Consider the following 25,924-nt stretch of genomic DNA (forward strand, 5'->3'; position numbering starts at 1 on the left):
AAACAAAAGGACTGCACATGTTCGTATACGGCTGGATTATAAATGGTGATTTATTAAAGTAGGGGTCGGTAAGTTTGGAGAAAGCAGCTCGAGTGCGCTAGAATTTGAAAATGCGCAGCCGGAACAAACCTGCCACTTCCTTACAGAGCCCCTCCTCCAACACACACGAACGCACACATGACCAATGAGGGCACGAGATCAGTTTGTGCACAGATGGAAGGCTGACAGGCAGGTAGGCCATCCAGTTACTTTAGCCGGGCCGGCTCAGATGATTGGTCGTGCTTTTTACAGCGCCACGGCTTCCAGAGATGATATTTTTTAATGGATTCTTTGTCAAAGCACTTCAGATATTCATTGTTATCGGGATGTTAAGAGCATTCCATGGAATATAACAAAAAGTGTTTCTGAAGTGAATTACCTACCCCACCTTTAAGTTGTTTCCGGGAGTACAGATTTTAATAAATGAATATTGACTTACGGGAGGCATGTGGTGCAGTGGTTAGTGCGTTGGTGTTATGATCAGGGGAGCACAGGTTCAAACCCCACTGCAGTCAGCATGTCGTTGTGTCCCTGAGACACTTCACCCCAAACTGCTCCTGTGGGGATTGTCCACAGTATTGAGTATGTAGGCCGCTTTGGATAAAAGCGTCTAACAAATGCTTAAAAAGAAATAATAACGAAAGCGTTTAAACTATAAATATCTTCCATCAAACGTTCATCAGCAGGAGAGGACTCTTTAAAGGAAATTCAAAACTCTGAGGAAATCTGAGAAGGACATGTTGAAACCATGTAAAAAAACAAGTTTAGACAATCATAAAGGTGGTACAATTACCTATTGGTTGGTCTTGGATATAGTATATAACATTATTATAGCCATGGTCCAGCATAGCCTAAACAAAGAGACCTCAAAGCACTCAAAAGTGGATCTTGTTCTAAACACAGTCATTTTAATGGTATAGTTTACAATACATGACTGATTTATGAGTTCCTTTGCTGTTAATGAGTAAAACAAAGTCTTCTGTAAGTGTTTTTTAGAGACTGTTTAACTATAAATAAGCTTGAAGCAGCTCATGGTCCCCTGGGAGACGCTGAGGAGAGACGGAGTTACCATCCTCACCCGATCATCCAGACCCAGAGGCAAGAATGTGAAACAACAGCCGAGGAGTCAGGGAAAAGCTCTGAGAGAGGAGCTGTAACCTAATACTGTTTGCTTTATATAAGTCCTCCCCAGAGGTGGGAAGTAGTGGAGTACAAAGAATTTGTTACTGTACTTAAGTACATTGTTCTGGTATCATTACTTTACTCCACTACTTATTTTGCTGAGGACTTTTTACTTTGACTTCTTACATTTTGAACACAAATACCTGAACTTTCTACTTCTTACATGTTGACACAAATACCTGTACTTTCTACTTCTTACATGTTGAACACAAATACCTGAACTTTCTACTTCTTACATGTTGAACTCAAATACCTGTACTTTCTACTTCTTACATGTTGAACACAAATACCTGTACTTTCTACTTCTTACATGTTGAACACAAATACCTGTACTTTCTACTTCTTACATGTTGAACACAAATACCTGTACTTTCTACTTCTTACATGTTGAACACTAATACCTGAACTTTCTACTTCTTACATGTTGAACTCAAATACCTGTACTTTCTACTTCTTACATGTTGAACACAAATACCTGTACTTTCTACTTCTTACATGTTGAACACAAATACCTGTACTTTCTACTTCTTACATGTTGAACACAAATACCTGTACTTTCTACTTCTCACATGTTGAACTCAAATACCTGTACTTTCTACTTCTTACATGTTGAACACAAATACCTGTACTTTCTACTTCTTACATTTTGAACACAAATACCTGTACTTTCTACTTCTTACATGTTGAACACAAATACCTGTACTTTCTACTTCTTACATGTTGAACTCAAATACCTGAACTTTCTACTTCTTACATGTTGAACTCAAACACCTGTACTTTCTACTTCTTACATGTTGAACACAAATACCTGTACTTTCTACTTCTTACATGTTGAACACAAATACCTGTACTTTCTACTTCTTACATGTTGAACTCAAATACCTGTACTTTCTACTTCTTACATGTTGAACTCAAATACCTGTACTTTCTACTTCTTACATGTTGAACACAAATACCTGTACTTTCTACTTCTTACATGTTGAACACAAATACCTGTACTTTCTACTTCTTACATGTTGAACTCAAATACCTGTACTTTCTACTTCTTAAATTTTGAACACAAATACCTGTACTTTCTACTTCTTACATGTTGAACACAAATACCTGTACTTTCTACTTCTCACATTTTCCAAACAGGCTGGTTCCTTTAGTCTGAATGTGTGTTTGGTGGCGTGATCATTATTATTTAGAGTCATTGCGTGCCTATTGATTTGAACCCGATCCGTGTATCCATCATTTCCTGGTCTTCTCTAAAGAAGAGGGACCAATGAAAACGTTGTCATGTTGCCGTTGTTCAGCATGGAAACATTCATTAGCTAACAATGACATTATTGTTCTATTAATATAAAGGGAGGTCAGGTACTCTTTAAAACAGCTGCTAGTTATGAGTCCTTCCTTACTTAAGTGGGTTTAACCTCATTTTTGCTGCAAGACTTCACTGCAAACTTTCTGAAAATGAAGCTCAAACACACACCAGAAATCCCTGTTCTCTAATACTCATGTGTTTCATTGTTGGTGCTACATTGATTATGGTGCAAACTGCAGGTGGAGGTGGGCTGGTTAAAAACTGTGGGCTGATTGGATAAAGGGAAACAGGTGAGCATGTGAAAAGTTACAGACTGAGGCTATCTAGTGGACGGTAGGAGAAGTGCACGTTTGGAGTGAAATGCATGTGGGAACAAAGTAATGTTTCCAATAAATAGATATATATAGACATTATTGATCATAATTAGATTTAAAAAATATACGAACAGTAGGAGCATATTATCAGTAATTGCAGAATCGTTTTTTAAAAATCCAGAAAGATATAGTTTATTTCGAGTAAAAATATGACCATGCTGTAGTTCCTTTTGTAGTTCGCTTTTTTACGCTAAAAAAATCATAAAGTGGGTTTAATATTATTAACTGCTGAACAAAACCGGTAAGTATCATAAAGGTTTTAAACTAAGTTGTTTTGTGTTTTTTTCAGTATTTTCCATCAACGCATCACAGCTTTATATTGAGTTGAATGTGCACCTCCACTAATGATCATAATATGGAGAGTTGAGATGAAAAATGCATTTCTGTTTCTCGTCTTTCTTGTGTTTTTAACAGTGCTAATAATCATTAGTTATCATTTTTTATATTATTATTGGTTTTCAGCTCTTTGTTTGGCACTACTTCTGATTACCGGCTGCAACCTGATCTCACCAGAATGCGTACAAATGACACGACTTTGCAAAGGCGTGCAATAGATACGCAGAGCTCCGATTTTGCGTGCATATGATACGCTGATATTGCACCTCGAACATTAAAACAAAGAGCTCTGTGGCTTCAGGCCTGATCGCCGTTCCAATGACAGTTTTAATGTTTGCGGTGCAATAAACGATACAGCAGCTTATTGGGTTAGGGTTAAATAAATGGCAAAGATATGTAGAAAATAAACGCATTTAAGATACGTTCACAACAAACATAACGTGGGCGTATCATATGCACGCAAAAACGGACTTCTGCGTATCTATTGCACGACTTTGCAAAGTTGTGTCATTTGTACTCATTCAGGTGAGATCAGGCTGGATTACCTGATATTAAATGTCTCCTATAATGCAAAATTCACTTTTTTATGTGTTTTATACAGATGTGTCCCCGGTGTGTCGGGGAACTCACACAGCGTCAGAAAATAAAACCCTCTCTCTTCTCCTCCGTACCCAAATCTCTAAAAACGGGGGAACAACGGAGCTGATCCAGATTTGCGTCCGATATGACGTAATATCTGAAATGTGGACCCACGGCCCAATCAGAAACGTTGCTATCAGAAACAATGCCCGACTGTTTTGGACGTAATATGGTCGGTGTTTACATTAGCATCGCTAACACTCAGAGCTAACCTGTACTGGAGAGCATGTGTGTGAAGAAGCAGGAAGTAAAAAGGAACTCACCTTGTGGTATAACCGGCAAGAGAGAAAGCCTTTGAGCTCCATAATGTTTCAGAGATAATCCTTGATCATCCATGATATGGCGTTTCATCACGGCAGTATTTAGTTTAGACAGTAGCTGCCGGGTCCCGCATGAGCTCAGACCCCTCCTCTTTTCTTTTGTATCCATTCTTTATTTATTTAAAGCTTTATACCCAAATTAGCACTTTATAAACAGGAAGTGAAATAGAGGGATATGAGGCATGGCTAATGGCTGATCTGTTTGGTATTTGGAGCAAAACACTTCATAGACATGGTTTTTATATATTTGTTATATATCTGAGACCTATGCTATTGCCTAGAAATAGCATGATAGGTGACCTTTAAATTACTCACACAGAAGAGTCAAAGTCACTCGTATATAAATCGGGATTTATTTACAAAATGTACATCTTTCTGTGCTTCCTTACTGAGAGCAGCTTTAAAGAGACAAACTAACCAGAGACACAGGAGGTGAGGAAGAGGAGCAGCCGGAGGAGGAAGATCATCTCATTCCTGTGAGAGGACACTCAGATCAGGTAACACATCAGAACATACAGTCTGTCATCACGACTTATTACTCAGAGTAATCAGAGGGCAGTAATCTTCTGGTGGCGCCAGATATGAATATTATATTTTATTTGAACTGAACCAGGAAATACTTTCCATTTTGCAGAAAGAGCTGCAGTGTTAAATCGAAACGTAATTGCAGTGATGTCAAGCCTGAGTATAAGAAAGATATACTTTATATTAAGGGAAATGATGTTGTTACAGCATCAATGTGTTTAGGCATTAACATCTTTCAATCTTTAAAAAGTGGAAAGAAGTATAAACATAATAAAATAAAAACAATACAAATTAAAAAAAGTAATCGTTGTGCAGAGAATGGCCTTTATATACTGTCTGAAACTGTGCTGTTACCATTCTTGGGCCAGGACTGTCTTGAAAAAGAGATGTTTAATCTCCATGAAATCTATCCTGGTTCAATAAAGGTAAAATAAATAGAAAATATAATGATATTTACATATGTGAAATTTCTATCAAGTAGCATTTTATCATTTTTAAAATTGATGTTTTCAAATGTTTTCATATTCCTCACATTTTCCTCGGCAGTAAAGTTGGATATAATGTTACTGCTTTAGTTGTTTTAAGTCCATTAAACACTGAATGTATCCTTAAAGGGTAACTTTTCATGAGTTTCTCAAAAAAACTGTGTTCAGATTGTGACGAGGCTGATCCAAGAGGCTTTGTAAATACTTTATTGAAGGTTAGCAAAAAGGAGACGTTGTTCAACACAAAATAAATCCCCCTCTAAACAAGACACAACTGCAGTGGAAAAGTGACTAACTCCATGATGCTCTCTCATTCTCTCATCACAAAGCAAGGAGAGAGGATGTCTTCATGTCTTGACACTGAGCAAAGAAACTTCTCTCTGTCTCCTGAAGAGGGGGCATGTTATAATCCTCTTCAAGGTGACACACTTCTCAGTGTCTCCTCACAGGAACTACAGGACTGAGCACAGATTGTTAAACCACATGTTTGAGATTATTCTTTTTAAATTGTATCATTGCAATAGAGCAGCTACTGAGATGACTCAATGCATTTCAGCATCGAACCTGAGTAACTATAGGTGACATATCTCTAGTGTTTATTATGGAGGACAATCAGAATCAGAATCAGAATCAGAATACCTTCATTAGTCCCACAGAGGGGAAATGTGCAGCAGGAAAGAGCCAAAGACAGCTGAGTGTTGAATATCTTACATGCGTCAAAAAAGAACTAAGTTATAATATAATAAACAATATAGGCCTATAATAAAAGAAACTCTACAAATCAAATCCTGTAGCAGTTCTTAGGATTTAGCAGCCCGGTATATATTACAGTTATTAATGTATATAAAGTATATATTGCACATAGTTTGACAGTATTTAACAGCAAGTTACACATTTTACAAAATACAAGATACATACCTTGTAACAGTAACAAGGGTTTAGCAGCCAGGTATAAATTAGTTATTAACGGCATATATTGATTTAGTGGCGAGGTATAAATTACACAGTTATTAATGCCATTAATCTCGGGACGGGTGGCGCAGTGGTCTGTGCGTTTGATCATCAGATCAAGGGGGTGTTGGGGAACTCCAGTTCGAAACCCGCTCCCGCCCCACTGCTTCAGGCCGTTGTGTCCTTGTGCAAGACACTTCACCCGAATTTGCTCCTGTGTACATGAATAATATCAATGTGTACTTGTAAAAGCGCCTCAATGACTTTGAGGTGTGTAGATGGGCGGTGTGGCGCAGTGCATTGATCAAGGGGGTGAAACCCGCCGCCGCTGCGTCTGTAAAGCCGTTGTGTCCTTGGGCCAGACACTTCACCTGAACTTGCTCGTGTGGGTATTGTCCACAGTAGATGACCATTACATGTATGTATGATCTGTATATGTAATGTGTATTTGTAAAAGCGCTTTGAGTCATTGATAAAACGCTATAATAAATATAAGGATTATTATTATTATTATATACATATAGGCCTACTGTATATATTGCACATATTGCACATATTGCACAAAGTTGGTTTGTATTTAGCAACAAGGGGCGTTATAGTCTGTGTTGTGGTGTGTGTGGGAGGGTCTACTAGGGGCAGTGCTGGTTGTAAAGTCTGACAGCTGCAGGAAGGAAGGACCTGCGGTATCTCTCCGTGTGACAGGTGGGGTGCAGCAGCCTGTCGCTGAAGGAGCTGCACAGTGAGGACAGGGTGTCCTGGAGGGGGGGTGGGGGGGGGGGGTTAATGGGAGGATATCTGCAGGACAGTTTCAGCGGTCCAAATGTTAAGCTTCTCTCATTAAATGAATAGTTTTATTATTTTATTATAAAACGGAGCGACTGTTACAAATTCCCTCAGGGGATGGTAACATCTTTCTGACAAGATTCAAGATTTGGGTGTTTGCACTTCATTGGGTCTGCTGCTAAAATGTCACAAGATCATAATACATAAAGAAGAAGTGAAACACATCTGCATCGCAACTTGATTAACTGGAGTTCACTTACATTACGAACAGAACAGGAAGTCGGATTGGAGTTTATTTGTTTCCACTTTACATACAGAGAGAACAATGTGGTCTTGGAATCGGGACATAGTTTCAATAGTTTTACTGAAGCCTGATTTTAGCTTGAAAAAACACAAGTTACAACTTTAAAAGCGCCAAAATGTTTTCTTCTGATACGTTTTCTTAATGCCTGCCACTAAAACACGCTCCACATTCCCAACATTTTCCTCAACATTGCTAAATCAAAGTTTCCCTTATACCCGGCGCTAATACTCGTCTCTGCCCTTGTTTTCCAGCTTTGCAGCTTTGTTAAGAATGAGAGCACACTGTCCCTGGTTATGGAAACATGGATGAGTAAGAGTTCTGTCGTGCTATAAAGTCATTCATCCTCTGTTCTCTGTTTCTCTGGATCGACTTCACATTGTAAATAAAACAATGCGTCAATGTTATGTATGATAATACTAAAAGCGTTTATTTATTGAGCCACTTAAATATATTTAAAACAATATCTTTACTTACACCAACAGTGAAATCCACAAATACAGACATTGACAATAAGTGAATGAGACAGGAACAAAAACACATCAGGTGACAAGACCAGATTACAAACCTAAATAACTGACAAAAATAATAAATAATAAATGAATAAAATACAAATATGAATCAATTAAAATGAATGAATGCACAAAAGGACTAACATAAAGGCACCATTCCCAAGCAGCTATTTACTTTGGCTTTCAAGAACATTTCAATCAGGAGAGAGTTCATTTTGTACAAGAACATTTATTGACACATGTCACGTGATAAATGTTAAATCTTTGGCGATTAGACCCCGATCCTGAAATGGTATATCTAAAGGGAGAAATGCAGCCGTGAGCATATAGGGAACACTCCGGGGTCTAGACACTGGTGATGATGATGATGAAGATCTGGATTTGATGAGGAGATGGGATGAAGAGGGGGTGTGATGAGGTTTTTGGATAACTCTCCTGGCACTGGATGTGATGAAAGGAGGTGGATGGGGAGGAGGCGGGCGGCAGCATGAACACCTGAAATCACAGCTGACTGCAGGAGAGAGGAGAACCATTTTAAAGTTTGGCTGCAGCACGCTGATTGGCTGCTGGAGAATGAGGTGAATGTAATAGGTTAAAGAGAGCGCCCGTGATGAGCTGATTATAAGCAGCTGCGATGAATACCAGTCTTCCTGAAAGAACTAACGCTGAGCTTCATTGAGCCACATATTAACCAAATGTCTTTCTCCTTTCTACTGCAGCTGAAACACGTGTTACTTAAAGATATGTAGATTTGATTATAATTAATCAGCAATATCTATAACTCATGTCGAAAAACTATTATTTTTACCTTTGGAAACCAGAAATCGAGCAACAACGGCCTAATGCATGATGGGAAAAAGTCAGATGCAATCGCATGAGAAACATAATGGCACGTCTTAAGTGCTACCAAAATGGCTTTTACACTTTAAGGGTATTCTACTGGTTGCAACACAACACTTGGAAAAAAAAGCCTTTGACAGTTAACCATGGAAGGAAAACAAGGAGAAATGTTTGCAGGTGGTTCATTAAGATCACACAAGTTGTATAAGATAAGATAGGACTTTATTTCTCCCGAAATAAATTGTTGTGTCAGAGTTACAAAAATACAATAACATATAATACAGGGTAATAATGATGAAACTGTACACTAACAGTGCAGTAAAAAGAGCAATTCATTAAATAATTATAGTATGAAGCTATACGCAGAATATACTTACATGTGGGGTCCATTAAAGTCTCACGGCATTTCGTGTTATAGTCAAAAAATGTATCTATTGATTCGTGTTTGCCAGAACGATTTTAAAAGCAATGTAAATAATAACAAATTAGAAGGAAACACAGATTTAAAAAAAATGTAGATTTCAGAATTCTGACACAGAACGATTTTAGAAGCAATGTGTTTCTATTGGTAGTATGTTTCGTGCCTGCACCAAATAATAACAAATTAGGACAAAAAAAAGATGACAAAAAATACAGATGTCAGTATTCTGAGGCTCTGAGCCATTTATTTTCCTCACGGACGGCAAAAAAAACTCCGACATTATACAATTTAAAATAAAAGGAATAGGGTTAGGCTTAGGGTGAGATATTGAGTAAGAAAATGTTTTTATGAACGACACAGCTTCTGGTCTTCCAAGACCCGACCGGACCAAAAGACGTGGTGCAGGCACGAAACATACTACCAATAGAAAGACATTGCTTTTAAAATCGTCATGTGACACGAGAAAAATGCGAAAATCGTGTTGGTGAACACGAATCAATAGATTAAATTAATTTAGTGACTATAACACGAAATGCCGTGAGACTGGGTTGCATTAAAACACCATCGGAATAAAGTTGACTCACCTGAAGCTCCTCCATCTGTCCTCTCCTTTCTCCCTCTCCCCTTCTTCTTAGCACCTTTGATGACCCCCATGCCAAAGTTCACAACTGTACCTTAGAACATAAACATTTAGTCTTTTATAAGCAAGTAAAAGCTGAATAAATGTGTAAACACAGAGAGCTAGTGTTAGCATTTTGTTAGGTGTGCTATGATTAACACACACACACACACACACACACACACACACACACACACACACACACACACACACACACACACACACACATACACACACACACACACACACACACACACACACACACACACACACACACACACACACACACACACACACACACACACACACACACACACACACACACACACACACACACACACAGCCGGGGGTTTGTGTGTCTACAGAAGGTCCAGTTGTGATAGACACCGTTCGCCACTGTTGGTTAGTCTGTTGACTTCCTCAACAAGAAGCTGAAAAAAAGCATCACAAATGTTTTCAGTTGTGCCGGAGTGTGTCACATTACTTCACTGGCAGGGTACTTGTTTTCCTCAGTACTACATTTACATTTCACACAGGGGAGTGTCCACATGCCGTGTAGTGTTTTGGCTCAAATCCACTGCTCTCAGTTGCATACATGCCAACCTTTCCAAATCCAAAAGAGGTAGGTTTGCGCCCGGCAAATGTGCCCACCCAAACTAGGTAATCAGAATAAATTATTGTTTTTTTTCATATTTTGTGTGTTTCTGGTCCTCTTTCAGTTGAGACAGATGAAGGATGTGTCAGGATGTAGAACTCTTGTGTGAACATTGGATAAAGCCAGGTTCATATTCTTGTTTTATGTTGATGACATATTAGAGTCAAAGGTTTGCACAGAGCGAAATATCTTTGTGTTGCGCCATATCAGAAAAGACTGCATTAAAAAAGTCATTTCCTGCATTTCTCTACTGATAAAGTGTGATATAAATAATGTACAGGCTTTCAGATTGCTGTAGTTCACTAAACAGAGACATTAACGACATGTTTGGTGTTGAAAATATCAGAAAAAGTGAAAGAATGGGAGAAAAATATCCCCAAATCTCAAAATTGTATATATTTTGTGTGTGTGTGTGTTCCTCTTTCAGTTGAGACACTGTAGGTGAAGGATGCTTCAGGAAAAGACCAAACACTGGATGTCTTTCAGTCGCCAACATGTGTTTTCGAGATACTGGTATTAACGGGGAAACCCTGAAGGACTCAAATGCCCCTAAACTCATTTGGGAGTGATGACTGATTATTATCAGTCCCGGGGGACGCAGTGCAGCAGGCTGGCTTGACAGCAGTCCCGGGGGTAACGCCCCCTTCCTCCGCACGTTGTTTCTCTTTCAGAAACACAGAGGACTGTTTGTATGATGGGATCACAGACACGCTGCAATCGGTTGCCACCAAAAGTCGAGTCCAGTGTCTATGGAGTGCCATTTTTATTTGTTATAGTTTGGGAAGATTGAAAATCGGTAGGGAAAGCCAGCTAAGTCGGTAGGTGGTAGAAACATGTCAAAGCGGTAGACTGCCGCCCAAATCGGTAAGGTTGGCAGGTATGCAGTTGTCAGTTAAGACTTTAAATGCAATCAGGACTCAATATGACTTCTCACAGAGTGTAAAATAGATACTGATCTGTCCTCACAAAAGCAGAAGTAAAACCTGAGCATGTGATGAGATCAGCTGTGTGGTTATTAGGGGTGTCCCGAATGGGTAATTCTTGGCCGAAACCTATACCGAAAATAGGAAACAGTCTGCCGAAAACCGAATGCCGAAAGACCGAAAATGATTAATTGAAATATTTATATTTATATAATGTATATATTTTTTACTAATGTTGTTCAGCTACCTGATTATGGAAAAAGACATGATTATGGCAAAACTTAACTTAAATAATAATCACTATTATGGGTCCATAAAACATTTATTCAGCACTTTTGAATGCATACAGTACATTCATTCCAAGTCAAGTGCATTTTCTTTTCTCTGTAGGATAACTAAAACAAAGTGCATTCAGAACAAAGGGCCTTTTTAACCATTTTCGGCCGATAATCTTCGGAAGCCGAATATTCGGTGCATCCCGAGTGGTTATTTACAGTGGTTTCACATGTTGTGCAGCTGCAGAGGTTAAAGAAGTATTCAGATGCTTTACTTGAGAAAACATTACTGTCAAAATACTTAATCACAAGTTAAAGTCCTTCATTCAAAATCGTACCCAAGTAAAAGTACAAAAGTATTATGAGCAATATGTACCTAAAGCAGGGGCGGACTGGAGGGAAAAAGTGGCCCGGGGATTAATTGACAGAGAGGCCAATTTAATGCGTGGCATGTATCGGCCGGCCGGTGACGAAAGTATGTTACTTAACAAAAACGCCTATGCATTTAATGTTATTTTGGACCATTATTCATAAAGTAATCATTACCTGAGCCCTTGAGTTGCCTAGAGCAAAATAGTTACAGCATATATTTAGTGATTTGAATGTTAACAGATCATTGATAACATTTGGACCCAATTTGCCTGACTTGAAACATGGAATAAAACATGGGCGTAGGAAGCATCCTCAATGTGAGTGAGACAATTTAACAGGGGGTGTGGGCAGGTGGTGAACCTCACCTCCTCCAAGGGGGTCCGGGGGCAAGCTCCCCCGGGAAGATTTTTTTTAAATGTTGAAGTTAAATGCATCAATCTGGTGCACTTTGAGAGCAAAATTAGGGACTAAATCTATGGATACATCTCTCAACAACCATATGAAACAGAACTGTAAACAGATTTACTTTTTCTTTCAACATTTATTTGAACAGCAAGTGGAGGCAAAAGTGACTGCACCCAAAACAATAAACCTGCTAGCTAACTAGCCGAAACTCAGTAACAGAATGTGGGCAACACGTTCGTCTCCACAGCCGCGCGACCTCTGAGTCAGACGTCACTTCCCCCATTTCTATCCTACGGGTACAGCCACTCCCCCTGAACCCCGTTTCCCTGCCAACCCCCCCCCCCCCCCCCTATGCAAGCCCATCCCTCTGAACCCAGGGCTCGCTACAATACTGTATACTGTATACACAAACTATACAAAAACGCCTTTACGCTTTGGAGCTTGTTTATCCATCTGTAAGCAACTGCCAGCTAGGTCTCTCAGTCACTCACTCCTGATCGTTCACTGCGCAGTGACAGCTGCTACGGGCCTGATGTGTGAAAGTGAAACTATCTGATAGATATAACATAGCCTATCAAAATGGCCCAGCCCAGTGGGGTGTGGGCCGGAACACTTACCCCCTGATCCCACCGGAAGCGTCTGCGCTGCGCTGCGCTGCGGCTGCGGCGTTTTTAGCGATTGCGGCCACTCTAGTCAATGGGTGCTATTCCACCAGACCCGCTGCGCCGCACTGCGCCGCGGCTCGAAGCGTCCCAGAAGCTCCTCGCCGCAAGGAATTTCTAAAATATAGGATGAATCCTATTTTTGACGCGGCAGGCAGGAAGTGGAACGTTCATCCGAAAATATTGGTGATGTCGTTGACTGTCCAGCCACGAGGTGATGAAAATCACCTTGTTTTCTCCTTTGCTGGTTGAGGGGGTGCACCCAAAACCGGCTCCTTCTCCTCCCCCCACCCCCCCCGTAGTCTTTCAAGTAGGAGAATACATGCCAGCGTTCTCCTCCGGTTTACAGGCACTGTAAATTATATATATATAGAATAATTATGATGATGAATGCATATTTTTTTACCACTAAAATACAGCAACACATCTTTGATTCATGTCGTTTATAACTGGAATATTACAATTATTATTAACTGTGTCTGTAGTCTGCAACACAACAAAATAGGAAATGACAACAATAAACACGATTTAAACAGACACAAACATAAACCATTTAACTACGTAGCCTAACTACTTGTAGAAGTACAAATGTCCAGGAAATATTCCAAAATCAACAACAACTGCGAGGCTGCACACACCCATATGAACACCCATATGAAACAGAACTGTAAACAGATGTTCTTTTTCTTTATGGATATTTTACAAATCACTCCCCTTTCTAACTGTATTCTTGTTTTACTGTCATATAGTATTTCATAACTGTTTTTCATGTATTACTCTTATATTAATATCTGACATCACATACATCGTAGCACTAAAGTTCACAGTTTATTTATAATAAAAAAAATATATATTTATTTATAATTCATTTTTATAAAAAAAATAAAACGTGTTTATTGGGGGAGGGCAGGAATGTCAAACTGGATGGCCTGGCCCTCCCAAGACGCCGGGTCTGGGACGGCCCCGGTGACTCTTGCTGGGGAACCACAGACCAGACGGGAAATTGGAAATCTTGACATTTTATAAAGATCATTCACGGTTTGTGACTCACTGCTGGTGATATGCATGCACCTCGCGGGAGCGCGCACAGTAAAGCGAAAACTCCCAGACATTTCAAAGATTTGTACGGCAAAGTACAGTTTGGAAACGATATCAACTTCCACTCTGTCTAATAAAGTATGTTCTGATAACACCATTTGATTCAGTTTGATTGGAAGTGTCCTTACTCTAGGAAAAAAGTGAACAAAGACCTCTGAAGTGAACTAAACAACCGAACTCTGGTCCTAAAAGAGGTGTTCTCGGACCGCTTGCTATTGAACTCTGAAGCGGCTCATCATGTTGTGAATGCAGTCAGCACCAAACACAGGAAGGGTAGGATTTACGAGTCACAAGAACGCAGAGGTCTTCAAAATCTTTAGCGAAAGAATGAAGCAGAATGAAGTGTTGAACAGTGTCGTGTACAGTAGATATGCTCCAAGCCACCTGTCGTCAGTGAAACCTCCTCCTGACTGCAGGACGTCTCTCATTATAGCCTATGTGTTATTGTTTTTTAACGCACGTTGTCTGAATGATACAATCATATGAGCCATCAACTAAAATCTGTTGATGATATGCTTTCCAGATTAACAGCAGCAATGTAGTGCCGAGAGACGGGAGTCAAGTCGGAGGCGGTGTATCAAAAGTACAAGATAGACTTTATTAAGCATCAGGACAACGCATGTCATCAGCTTCAAGATCGGGAAGAGAAGACCGGAGGGAAAACAGTACGTAAGGTTAACATAAATGTCCGCGCGGAACAATACCCCCAACCCATAGTTCCGTGGGTGAATTATGTTCACCACAGCATGAAAATAACCTGCCGATGCTCCATGGTGGAGGCTGCAGTAGAAATGGCTGGGATTTGCATTTGTACCCCCTTACTCTCTGACCAATCGTTGAACAGCATTTACGAGCACATGACATGTGTTTAAAGTTTATAGTCCGTTTGAGTTTTGCCCATGTGAACGCAACCCGAACCTTCTGAAAAATGAAACTTGGAACAAACTGTCGTCTGGTGCGCACCAGAGAAGCGGACTATTAGGTGTGAATGCGACCTAAACTGTCCACTAATCAGACCGAAAACAGGAGATTTTTTAATAAGGGACTCCAACAGACAGCAGACAGTTCTTACACCAACGACATAACATTACATCTAGTCACTTCAGTAAATGAGACTCCATAGCCTAGATGTAACATCTGTAAAGTGTTATATCTATATTTATTTATGTCAGTCACTGTGAGTTTTATGATCTGGCTGTAAGGTAACTGATTCTTCTTTTTATTCTTTAACTAAGATAGGCCTACGTGTTGAACTTTATTTAAGCCACTGGTTTACAGGGTGTCTGGGAACATTATCTCTCCCCTACAGCCTGAACCGCACCATAATGCAAATTGAATGCAAAACAACTGCTCAGACCACAGAAAACCAACAGCAGAAACATCCCCTTCTCTGATTACGCATGCAGCCTCGTTGAAACACCAACTAGCTTCATCGGACATATTCACCATGATAACAGAGCTGTCAGCACTGAGGTCTCAGTCTCATATTTACAGGTAGGAACCTCTATGGTAAGAACACATGTTTCTACTTTATTAAGGAAATTATGTCTCCAACAGCTGCTTCCTTTTAAGCTCCTGACAGGAACCATATTAAACTAAAATAACAGAACGAGTTGGAAAGATGTTGAGTCAGAAACGTTTTTCAAACACAAACTGTGCCTGATTGCAGTTCCCATGAAGCCCTGTATCACGAATGTCAGCGTGTGAACGTTGTGATCAGCTGTTTTAGCGCAGTGCTGCTGTACAGACTGACGTTAACAGCAGCCCTGTCTGTGCACACGGAAACCGACTCAGTCGTCCGGTGATCTAACCGCCTTCTGGAAAAGCTTCACAATTACGTCGACAACCCCCTTAGCTGTGATATAATGAGCAGAGCATATATCACGGCCTGAAGTGAGCTATTGCTTTTATAAAACGGTTACCAAGTGTGGCAATATGAAAGAAAAATACACACTCTAATTTAAATAGTTATTAGTAAATAATGATGTTCAAAATAAAATAGTCCCTCCGTTGCCTTCTGCACAAAACATAGTGCAAGGTGGTTGCTATGCAACAACACTAACAGCAAATGCGCTTTGTGACACAAGTGACGGTACGCATTTCAGATTGTTGCCGCGCATGCGTACCTGCGTACCACTTATGTGCACCCCTGTATATATGATATGTTTTATAATGATTGATCATGAAAGTGTTCTCAAAGCTGGTAAAGGTGCAGCTAGTTTGAATGACTTTGTATACTGCAGGGTAGCTTGTGGATTTACTCCAGGTGGAACTAAAGTCTGATTTAACACAAGTATTTTATTTTATTATTTTTTTCACTTTTATTGTCATCACATACAGGTACTATGTAACGAAATGGATTCGACCCATCCTAAGAGGTTTCTCAATACTCAAATTTTCCCTCCTCGACTCCTATCCTCGAATCCTCTCTTCGAGACTTGGTGCGGCCCACAGGAGATGCGACCGGAGGACTGAGGAGGGGAACCGAGGAGAGAGGAGGGGAAGCAGCAGGCGGTTAGAGAAATGAGAACTCCTCTCCTCTGAGCGGTCATTTTAAAGAGACGTCCATTAATGATGACAGGAGGCACAGCAGCTCTCTGATGGACAGATGTGTTCATGAAGACTTATATATATTTACTTTTAATTCATTGACAGTGCGGTAGAATTAAGCAATAGCTCACGACAGGCCGTGGTATATGCTCATTATATCACAGCTAATGGGGTTGTCGACCCTCCGCTTCGCGTCGGGCCACGCCCCTATCACGCTGTGATATAATGAGCATATCACGACCTGAAGTGAGCTATTGCTTTTATAAAACGGTTACCAAGTGTGGCAATATGAAAGAAAAATACACACTCTAATTTAGAGAGCGTTGATCCATTATTTGGCTGTTTATTTACATTAATGTGTATGTTGCTGTTTATTGTGCATCCACTGAAAAACTGTCCAGCATCAGTAGCATGGCTTACGTGGTCACTTGTATAGGTTGAGGTTGTTCGAGGCTGTTGCTTGGCGTGGCGAGAATATTGCTCCACTTTCTCCGGTCCCCGAGATTGGGCTTCCAGTAGCTCTGGAGAGAGCTTTCGCACCTGTGGCCACTAACGGTCATAATTTCTCTGCTTTGTTTCAAGACCCGCATCAGAAAGCTTTTGAATGGTGGTACTTTTCCAGTTGGTCTACCTGCTCTTCACGTAGCTCTGCATGTCGTAGTTTAGGTGCTTTTTTTTCTGGAGATTGGCACTGCTCAATCCACTCATCCATACTATAGTAAGACCCCCCCGGAGGTCGAAGTTAATCTTAAATGTTTCCATCTTATGCTTTGTAAGTTTGTTTCGTAACGGAAGAAATTAAAATATATTTATAAAACTGACAAGTCAAATCAAGCAATCTGATTGGTCGATAGCGTTTTTGCGGACCTCTTTGATTACAGATTTGAAAACATTGTTGCTTGCTTTAAAAGTAGCACAATTCATTATGTTAAACCTTCAAAAGTATCTAGATATCCCTGCCCTAATGCCAAAGGAACTGCACACTGAATATGTTTTGCCGTTTGATGTCTATGTCCAGACCGCTGCGTCAAAAAGGAGGGCTTCTGCCCGTTACTTCTCCGCTGCTTTCTTGTTCCAGTATGTTTCAGCCCAACGGTATACTGTTTTTCTCAGACGCGGAGGGATACTGACTTGTTGTGAAAAGTAACTTACAATTCTACCCGCGGTATACGCTCAGTATATCACGGCTAAGAACCAATCAGATTGCTTGATTTGACTTGTCCGTTTTATAATGAGTGATATATATTTTACACACTGCTCTGCTTTCTGCACGGACCTCACAGCTGTTCTCACTGTAAACATCGCGTTGCGATGAAAGCAGAACTAAAATAATATCCAAGGGATGCATACAGAGCTGTCATTGGCTGAGATAAGTCCGGCCGTGCGTCACGCCTCCACCGTTCCCGGAAATGCATCCGTGGAGGAGCCGTGGAGGATGCATCAGTGTCTCCTCGGTTAGAGCTCCTCCAGAGAGCCTTCTCGATGCTCGATGCTCGGTCCTAGAAGTGCATTTAGAGAAATTAGATGTCCTTCAAAATGGCGTGCTGAAATTCATTCCCGGGTCACTACCCGAGGACCGAGGGGTCGAGGAGTCGAGGAGGGGAAATTTGAGTATTGAGAAACCTCCCTAGTGTTAGGAGCAGTGGGCTGCCATTATGAATGGCGCCCGGGGAGCAGTGTAGGGAATGGTGCCTTGCTAAGGGACACCTCGGTAGCACTTGGTGTTGCCGGGACTTCAACTGGTGACCTTCCAGTTGCCAAGCCAAGTCCCCGATGGACTTCACCACCACCGACTTGATTAGATTTCACATCATTCATCCAAATCTGGAAAGCAAATAAAGGTATTAAATATATGCAGTGGAGGAAAAGTACACCATGTACCTCTGAACTGTAGTGGGGTAGAAGTACTAAGTAACAAAACATTGTTGTCGACTAAAACTAGACTAAAACTATGAAGGATAAAAAGGACTTAAATGTGACTAAAACTAATAACCATTTTCGTCTAAAGACTACATCAAAAATAGCTGCCAAAATTAACACTGCTTGAGCACCAATAGCATTTGTGATCAGACTTTACAATATGAGAAGAGGTTTACAAAAAAATACATGCCACTTTTTTGCCACCAGCTTTTTGGGGAGTTTTATAATCTTTCTCTCCCGAGGGATGATGTAACGAATCCACGGTCGACAGATTGGAGATTGGAGTTTCTTTCTTTCTGTATTTCCCTCCACTTTACATGAACAGAGTTATAGAGATTACACTCTTGACTGTGGCAGTGTTTGTATTGGTATCGGGACAGAGTTTCAACCGTTTTACTCAATGCAAATGTTATCTTCAGAAAACACATGTTACTGCAGAAAGTGGAGACACAGCAATATACCAAAACTTAATTATTGAAATGTGCCTGAATGCAAATGCTGTCTCTTTCTCCTCACGAAGCACACATTCACTATTATAATAATAATAATTATTATTTGTATTATTCAGAGAGATTCTGAAACAAGAGGGTGTTGAACTGAAGGCGTTCAGTTGGTCCTCTGTTTCCTGATCTGTCCATGATCTCAAAGCAGAAAGTATTTCATGTTGAAATATGATACCACCTAGTGTCAGACATATGTTACTGTTCCTGGTGTCAGTCCTCTGAAGTATTGTGATGACAAAAGACGGACTATATTTGTTCTAATGTGTGACATTGATGTGTGTGTGTGTGTGTGTGTGTGTGTGTGTGTGTGTGTGTGTGTGTGTGTGTGTGTGTGTGTGTGTGTGTGTGTGTGTCCTCTCACAGGGAGAAGATGATCTTCATCATCCCGCTGCTCCTCTTCCTCACCTCATGTATCTCTGGTTAGTTTTTCTTCGGTAATACCCACTAAGACACAATTGAATATTATTGGAAAACTTGTTTTTAACCTTTTATAAAGAAGTATCTTAGAGCTCTTTGGTATAGAACACTATTTGTGCAAAACTGAGGAAAGAGATTCTTATTTTATTTAGCTTTTTTTTAAATCAAAATGTCAAGAAGTGGAGCTTTCAGTATATTCTCTAACAAAAGTAGTTTGTTACAAGTAATTTATTCTTAAAAGTTCAATGCTTATTCTCAAAAATTAAAATTTAAAAGTGCTTAACTTTTTTTCCAAATGCCTGGAACTTAAATTGAAAGATTTACACGACATGTTGACTTTTTTCTTAACGAGTCCCTCTGTGTCTCCTCTACAGGAACATAGCTGCAGTTTAAAGAGTCCCTCTGTGTCTCCTCCACAGGAGGCAGTTTAAAGAGTCCCTCTGTGTCTCCTCCACAGAAACATAGCTGCAGTTTAAAGAGTCCCTCTGTGTCTCCTCCACAGGAACATAGCTGCAGTTTAAAGAGTCCCTCTGTGTCTCCCCCACAGAAACATAGCTGCAGTTTAAAGAGTCCCTCTGTGTCTCCTCCACAGGAACATAGCTGTAGTTTAAAGAGTCCCTCTGTGTCTCCTCCACAGGAGGCAGTTTAAAGAGTCCCTCTGTGTCTCCTCCACAGGAACATAGCTGCAGTTTAAAGAGTCCCTCTGTGTCTCCTTCATAGAAACATAGCTGCAGTTTAAAGAGTCCCTCTGTGTCTCCTCCACAGAAACATAGCTGCAGTTTAAAGAGTCCCTCTGTGTCTCCTCCACAATCAATCAATCAATGTTTATTTATATAGCCCAATATCACAAATGTTACATTTGTCTCAGTGGACTTCACAGTTTTTGCAGAATATCAGTATGACAATACGACACCCTCTGTCCTTAGACCCTCACATCGTACAAGGAAACCCTTCCAGAAAAACCCCACAGTTTAAAGGGGAACATGGGAGAAACCTCAGGGAGAGCAACAGAGGAGGGATCCCTCTCCCAGGACGGACAGACGTGCAATAGATGCCGTGTGTAAATTGAAAAGATAATACATTTGCAACATAGGTAGTCCAAATGTTTTGAAATGCATGTGTGTATAATAGGAAGATGAATCCAGAAGGATATCCATCCAGGACTTATGATCCAGGACCACAGGCACGACTCAAGATCCAGGACTCGTGATCCATGACACAGGACCGCAGGATCATCCATGACTCCGGATCCCGGCGTATATAGACACCAAAAAGAAAGACATTTGGGGAAGCTGGGTTAATCGGAACATGAGAGTACACAGGTATAGACAGAGAGAAGGAAGAAGTAAGATGTACCCCGACAAACTAAGCCTATATCAGCAAAACTAGGGGCTGAATCTAATCAACCCTAACTATAAGCTTTATCAAAAAGGAAGGTCTTAAGCGCACTCTTAAAAACGGATAGGGTGTCTGCCGCCCGAACACAAACTGGAAGCTGATTCCACAAAAGTGGAGCTTGATAAGAAAAGGCTCTGGCTCCCACTGTACTTTTAGAGACTCTAGGAACAACCAACAACCCTGCATTCTTGGAACGCAATGCCCTAGTAGGACAGTAGGGTATAATGAGTTCTTTAAGGTAAGATGGCGCCTGCCCATTAAGGGCTTTGTAGGCGAGAAGAAGAATTTTAAATTCTATCCTGTGTTCTATAGGGAGCCAGTGTAAGGCAGCCAGAACAGGAGTAATGTGGTCCCTTTTCCTAACTCTGGTTAGTACACGAGCTGCAGCATTTTGAATCAGCTGAAGCGACTTGACTGACTTCTTGGTACACCCTGATAATAAGGAGTTACAATAATCCAGCCTTGAAGTAACAAATGCATGGACTAGTTTCTCTGCATCGTTTTGAGGCAAGATATGCCTGATTTTTGCAATGTTGCGTAGATGGAAGTAGGCGGTCCTTGAAATTGATTTTATGTGGGCGTTAAAGGATAAATCCTGATCAAATATAACACCAAGATTCCTTACAGTCTCACTGGAGGCCAAATTAATGCCATCCATAACTAGTATATCTTTAGATAATTTGTTTCATAGATTCTTCGGGCCAAGTACAATAACTTCAGCTTTGGTCGTTTTTAACATCAAAAAGTTTAAGGTCATCCACGTTTTTAAGTCCTTGAGGCAGTCTTGAATTTTATTGATAAATATAGTTGAGTATCATCCGCATAACACTGAAAATGTACAGAATGATTTCTTATAATATTGCCTAACGGAAGCATATATATAATGTGAACAAAATAGGTCCGAGCACTGAGCCCTGTGGCACTCCATGGCTAACTTTGGTTTGCATGGAAGATTCATCGTTGACACGTACAAACTGAGAGCGTTCAGATAGATAGGACCTAAACCAGCCTAAAGCAGTTCCCTGTATGCCAACTAAGTGCTCAAGTCTTTGCAATAGGATATCATGGTCGATAGTATCAAATGCAGCACTAAGATCGAGCAAGACAAGAATAGAGACAAGTCCCTTGTCTGAGGCTGTTAGAAGTCATTTGTGACTTTAACCAGAGCTGTCTCTGTGCAATGATGTGTTCTAAAGCCAGACTGAAAATCTTCAAATAAATCATAGTTTTTTAAGTAATCACACAGCTGTTTTGCGACTGCTTTCTCAAGAATTTTTGAGAGGAACGGAGGATTAGAAATAGGTCTATAGTTGGCTAAAACCTCTGGATCGAGGTTGTGCTTTTTAAGAAGCGGTTTTATCACTGCTACTTTGAATGATTGTGGAACATAGCCTGATAATAAAGACATATTCATAATATTTAATAAAGAAGTGCTAATTAATGGAAAAACTTCCTTCAACAGCTTAGTTGGAATCGGGTCTAAGATACACGTTGATGGTTTAGAAGAGAGAATCATTGAATTTAATTGTTCAAGGTTTATGGCTGAAAAGCATTCTAGTTTACTATCTAGTGTAATATTAGAACTTACGTTTCCGGGAGCTGTTGATAACACTATACTGGTCAAAGGCAAGAGGTCATTGATTTTGTTTCTAAGAGTAACAATTTTATCGTTAAAAAAGCACATAAAATCATTACTACTGAGTGCTATGGGAATAGAAGGCTCAGTCGAGCTGTGGCTCTCTGTCAGCCTGGCTACAGTGCTGAAAAGACATCTTGCATTATTCTTATTCTCACCTATTAATAAAGAGTAGTAGGCTGCTCTCGCTTTACGCAGTGCTTTTTTATATTCATTGAGAGTAATGTGCCAAATTAAACGAGATGTGGCTCCACAGAAACATAGCTGCAGTTTAAAGAGTCCCTCTGTGTGTCCTCCACAGAAACATAGCTGCAGTTTAAAGAGTCCCTCTGTGTCTCCTCCATAGAAACATAGCTGCAGTTTAAAGAGTCCCTCTGTGTCTCCTCCACAGAAACATGGCTGCAGTTTAAAGAGTCCCATCTGTGTCTCCTCCACAGGAACATTTGTAGTGAATGTGACTCAGACGTCCTATCAGGCAGAGGAGAACCAGAACATCACCCTGGAGTGGACCTTCAGCACCAGAACAGAAACTTCCCTCAGATCCATTTCTACCTTCTGTGAGCTTCATACTGAGACCAGACCCTACGTCCTGTTTCATCTCCATCAAGGAGTTGAATCCCCAGAGTCTCAGGATCCACAGTTTGCAGGACGAGTCCAGTGGGACAAAGACGTCCTCACAGAAGGACGCCTCACACTTCATGTCTCCAGACTCAGGACCAATGACTCTGGGTTTTATGTGTGTGACATACTCGTCAGACCTGATGGGAGTAACTCTAGGAGATGCTGGCTCAACGTCACTGGTGAGTAAACTGTAGAGACAGTAGAAGTCTAGAGGCTCCATAGAGCTAGATACTAATGCATCTACATCCATTATGTTGCTGCTAATATTGGATCATATTCGCCAATAATTGAACAGTTAACAGCTGGAAAAGGAAATAGCAGATACTCAACAAAGTATGAATGAAAGACCAAAAGAGTCCTGCTGCTCAAATCTTAAGAATGGCTTGTTTTAACGGTTTGAAATGTGCACCTCTCAAAATAAAACTCAAAACCAGCCCCACACAGAACTCATTTTAGTGGGAAAGGGGAAACTGAGAAGCTGGAACCACGGGATGTTTTTCAGAAGAACGAAGGTTGCAGATGATCATGTTTTCACTCTAGATTAAACCTGTTATAACAACACTAAAATGGTTCCTCGTGTTATTTTCTGTCCTTTTCCACAGCTGCTGAAGAGCTCGAACCTCAGAGACCAACAGAGAGTCCACAACTAGAGATTCTGATTTGGGTTATCTTTGGACTGTTCCCTCTTGGGGTTGTCTTAAATGTCAGCTATGCCTGCAAAGCTTTAATAATAAATAATAGAAGAACCCACAATGCAGCCATACAGGTGGAGAGTTTATCAAAGAAACAAACCATCAGGACTTACATATCTCCGTCTGAATCTGAGCATAAAGTGAGACTCTACAACATCTGATTCAAGAGTCACAAAAGAGCTCAGTGTAACCTCTGTAAAGTGTATTTGTTAAATGTATTTATTTCAGTCATCATATGAGTTTTATCATTCACCTGTAGGTCACTCTGTTCTCTGCTTACCGATGGATATTGTTACCATGCTGCATTTGGGCTTTTAAATGTTACATATAAGCAATAAATCTCTTTTATTTTGTATTCACTGTTTCACTGCACAGTCGGCATGTGTCACAGGGGTAGATATTTGGAAGTGTTCAATTGGATCGACTTAAAAGTGTAAAAATGTTTTTTTGTTATATATTATAATAAAGTTGTTTATTCTTTTACACTATTGTTCATCCACATGTCTCTCTGCTTCTTGAACATTGTAGCTGCCTTGAATTTCTGCCAAGACTTGAAAGAGAAACTAAAAACACACGGACCAATCAGAAGGCAGTGAAATGAGGGGTTTTCTAATGCGCATGCGCCAGGGAAAGGCAACCAATGGGAACCTTTGCTTTATTAATAAGAGCGGACGGTTGATATTGAACGATTACAATCGTACAAAAAAATGTCAGCTGCTCAGCCAATCAGAGAGAAGGAGATCCACTGCCTGCTTATTGATCTGAAGAGATGTTTTCTAGATGTAACATATGATAGTGCAGTTCAGGGACCAATCATTGAGGGATGCATTGACTGGACTCAATAGAGTGGCAGATAATTATATTAATAATAGTGGAAATAAATAAATAATTCTAAAAATATAATATATCAAAAACAATAATAGTACAAAAATATATTATAAATATGATAATTTAGTAAATAATAATAATTGTAATATTAATAATAATAATAATAATAAATTAGGGAGGAGAAATTGTATATAATAATGATTAAAAAATGAAATACAAAATAATAAATACAAATAAATTATAAAGATAATAATAGTCCAATAATAATAATAAATATTAAAAGAGATTATAATAACAACAACAACAGTAAAAGACAGACTGCTGAAAAAGTGTTCCCAAAAGTGGAAAAAACAGAGAAGTAAAATAAAACACAATTAGATAACAGGGCATGCACAAAAAAAAATATCAGTAGGTAGTGTCTCTACTTTAAAGAGTTCCCTCCTGCTGATGTTCAGGTGTATATCAGTATGTAGTGTCTCTACTTTAAAGAGTCCTCTCCTGCTGATGTTCAGGTGTATATCAGTATGTAATGTCTCTACTTTAAAGAGTCCTCTCCTGCTAATGTTCAGGTGTATGTCAGTATGTAGTGTCTCTACTTTAAAGAGTCCTCTCCTGCTGATGTTCAGGTGTATATCAGTATGTAGTGTCTCTACTTTAAAAAGTCCTCTCCTGCTGATGTTCAGGTGTATATCAGTATGTAGTGTCTCTACTTTAAAGAGTCCTCTCCTGCTGATGTTCAGGTGTATATCAGTATGTAGTGTCTCTACTTTAAAGAGTCCTCTCCTGTTGATGTTCAGGTGTATATCAGTATGTAGTGTCTCTACTTTAAAGAGTCCTCTCCTATTGATGTTCAGGTGTATATCAGTATGTAATATATATATACATGTGAAAATACAAATGTTTTATTTGATTTGATTTAAGTATTATATCTTGCAATGACAACCCAATCAATCTGGGCATCTCTTTTTACCATGTCAAAGATGGATTACCAGGCAATAGTAGCAGGCAGTCCAATGGTTTAAGGTAATTTATTTCAAATATGTGTGAAAATAGACTATCAACCATAGACAACTGGAACAATATAAGGCAGACCAAAGGCTGCAAAGCTATGGCACCTGAAAACTAGACAGCTTTGCAAATGGTAAATGAACAATATATTGGAGAAAGGGAACAGGTGATCACGTGATCAGGTGATGGGAATGGCGGGAAAGTGATTCCTGCACAACAGGAAGGAGTGGCTGGATGTTTACTTACTGTAGGCTCTGTGTCATAGAAAACAGAGAGAGAACATTGATTAAAAAAGAAAAGAAAAAGGAGTGTTAATGGTTGGGATTCG

The 25,924-nt window shown here is 39.9% G+C and overlaps 1 protein-coding gene across 9 annotated transcripts; it reads left to right on the plus strand.

Annotated features, from left to right (window-relative positions):
• The first annotated feature begins 15,332 nt into the window (after positions 1-15,332).
• LOC307032237 (uncharacterized protein) lies at positions 15,333-24,243 on the plus strand. Of its 9 annotated transcripts, none has more exons than XR_013806186.1 (5): positions 15,333-15,517; positions 19,360-19,415; positions 19,788-20,473; positions 22,885-23,247; positions 23,671-24,243. XR_013806186.1 is itself a non-coding variant. In XM_079670081.1 (5 exons), exons 3-5 carry the CDS (start codon positions 20,397-20,399, stop codon positions 23,919-23,921), a joined length of 687 nt encoding a protein of 228 aa, XP_079526207.1. In that variant the 5' UTR covers positions 15,369-15,517; positions 19,360-19,415; positions 19,788-20,396; the 3' UTR covers positions 23,922-24,243. The 9 variants fall into 9 exon arrangements, 5 of the variants coding, with proteins under 5 accessions (XP_079526207.1, XP_079526206.1, XP_079526208.1 ...); XM_079670081.1 differs by having other exon boundaries at positions 15,369-15,517; positions 19,788-20,469; XM_079670082.1 differs by having other exon boundaries at positions 15,419-15,532; positions 19,788-20,469.
• The last annotated feature ends 1,681 nt before the right edge of the window (positions 24,244-25,924 follow it).

Source organism: Notothenia rossii (assembly GCF_949606895.1).
Source record: "Notothenia rossii genome assembly, chromosome: 3".
Lineage (NCBI taxonomy): Eukaryota > Metazoa > Chordata > Actinopteri > Perciformes > Nototheniidae > Notothenia > Notothenia rossii.

Coding starts and splice junctions, on each gene's coding strand:
- LOC307032237 (XM_079670080.1), top strand. CDS start 15,471: ATGATAACAGAGCTGTCAGCACTGAGGTCTCAGTCTCATATTTACAG. Junction 15,518..19,359: donor TCTCAGTCTCATATTTACAG/GTAGGAACCTCT, acceptor GTCCTCTCACAG/GGAGAAGATGATCTTCATCA. Junction 19,416..22,884: donor CCTCACCTCATGTATCTCTG/GTTAGTTTTTCT, acceptor TCTCCTCCACAG/GAACATTTGTAGTGAATGTG.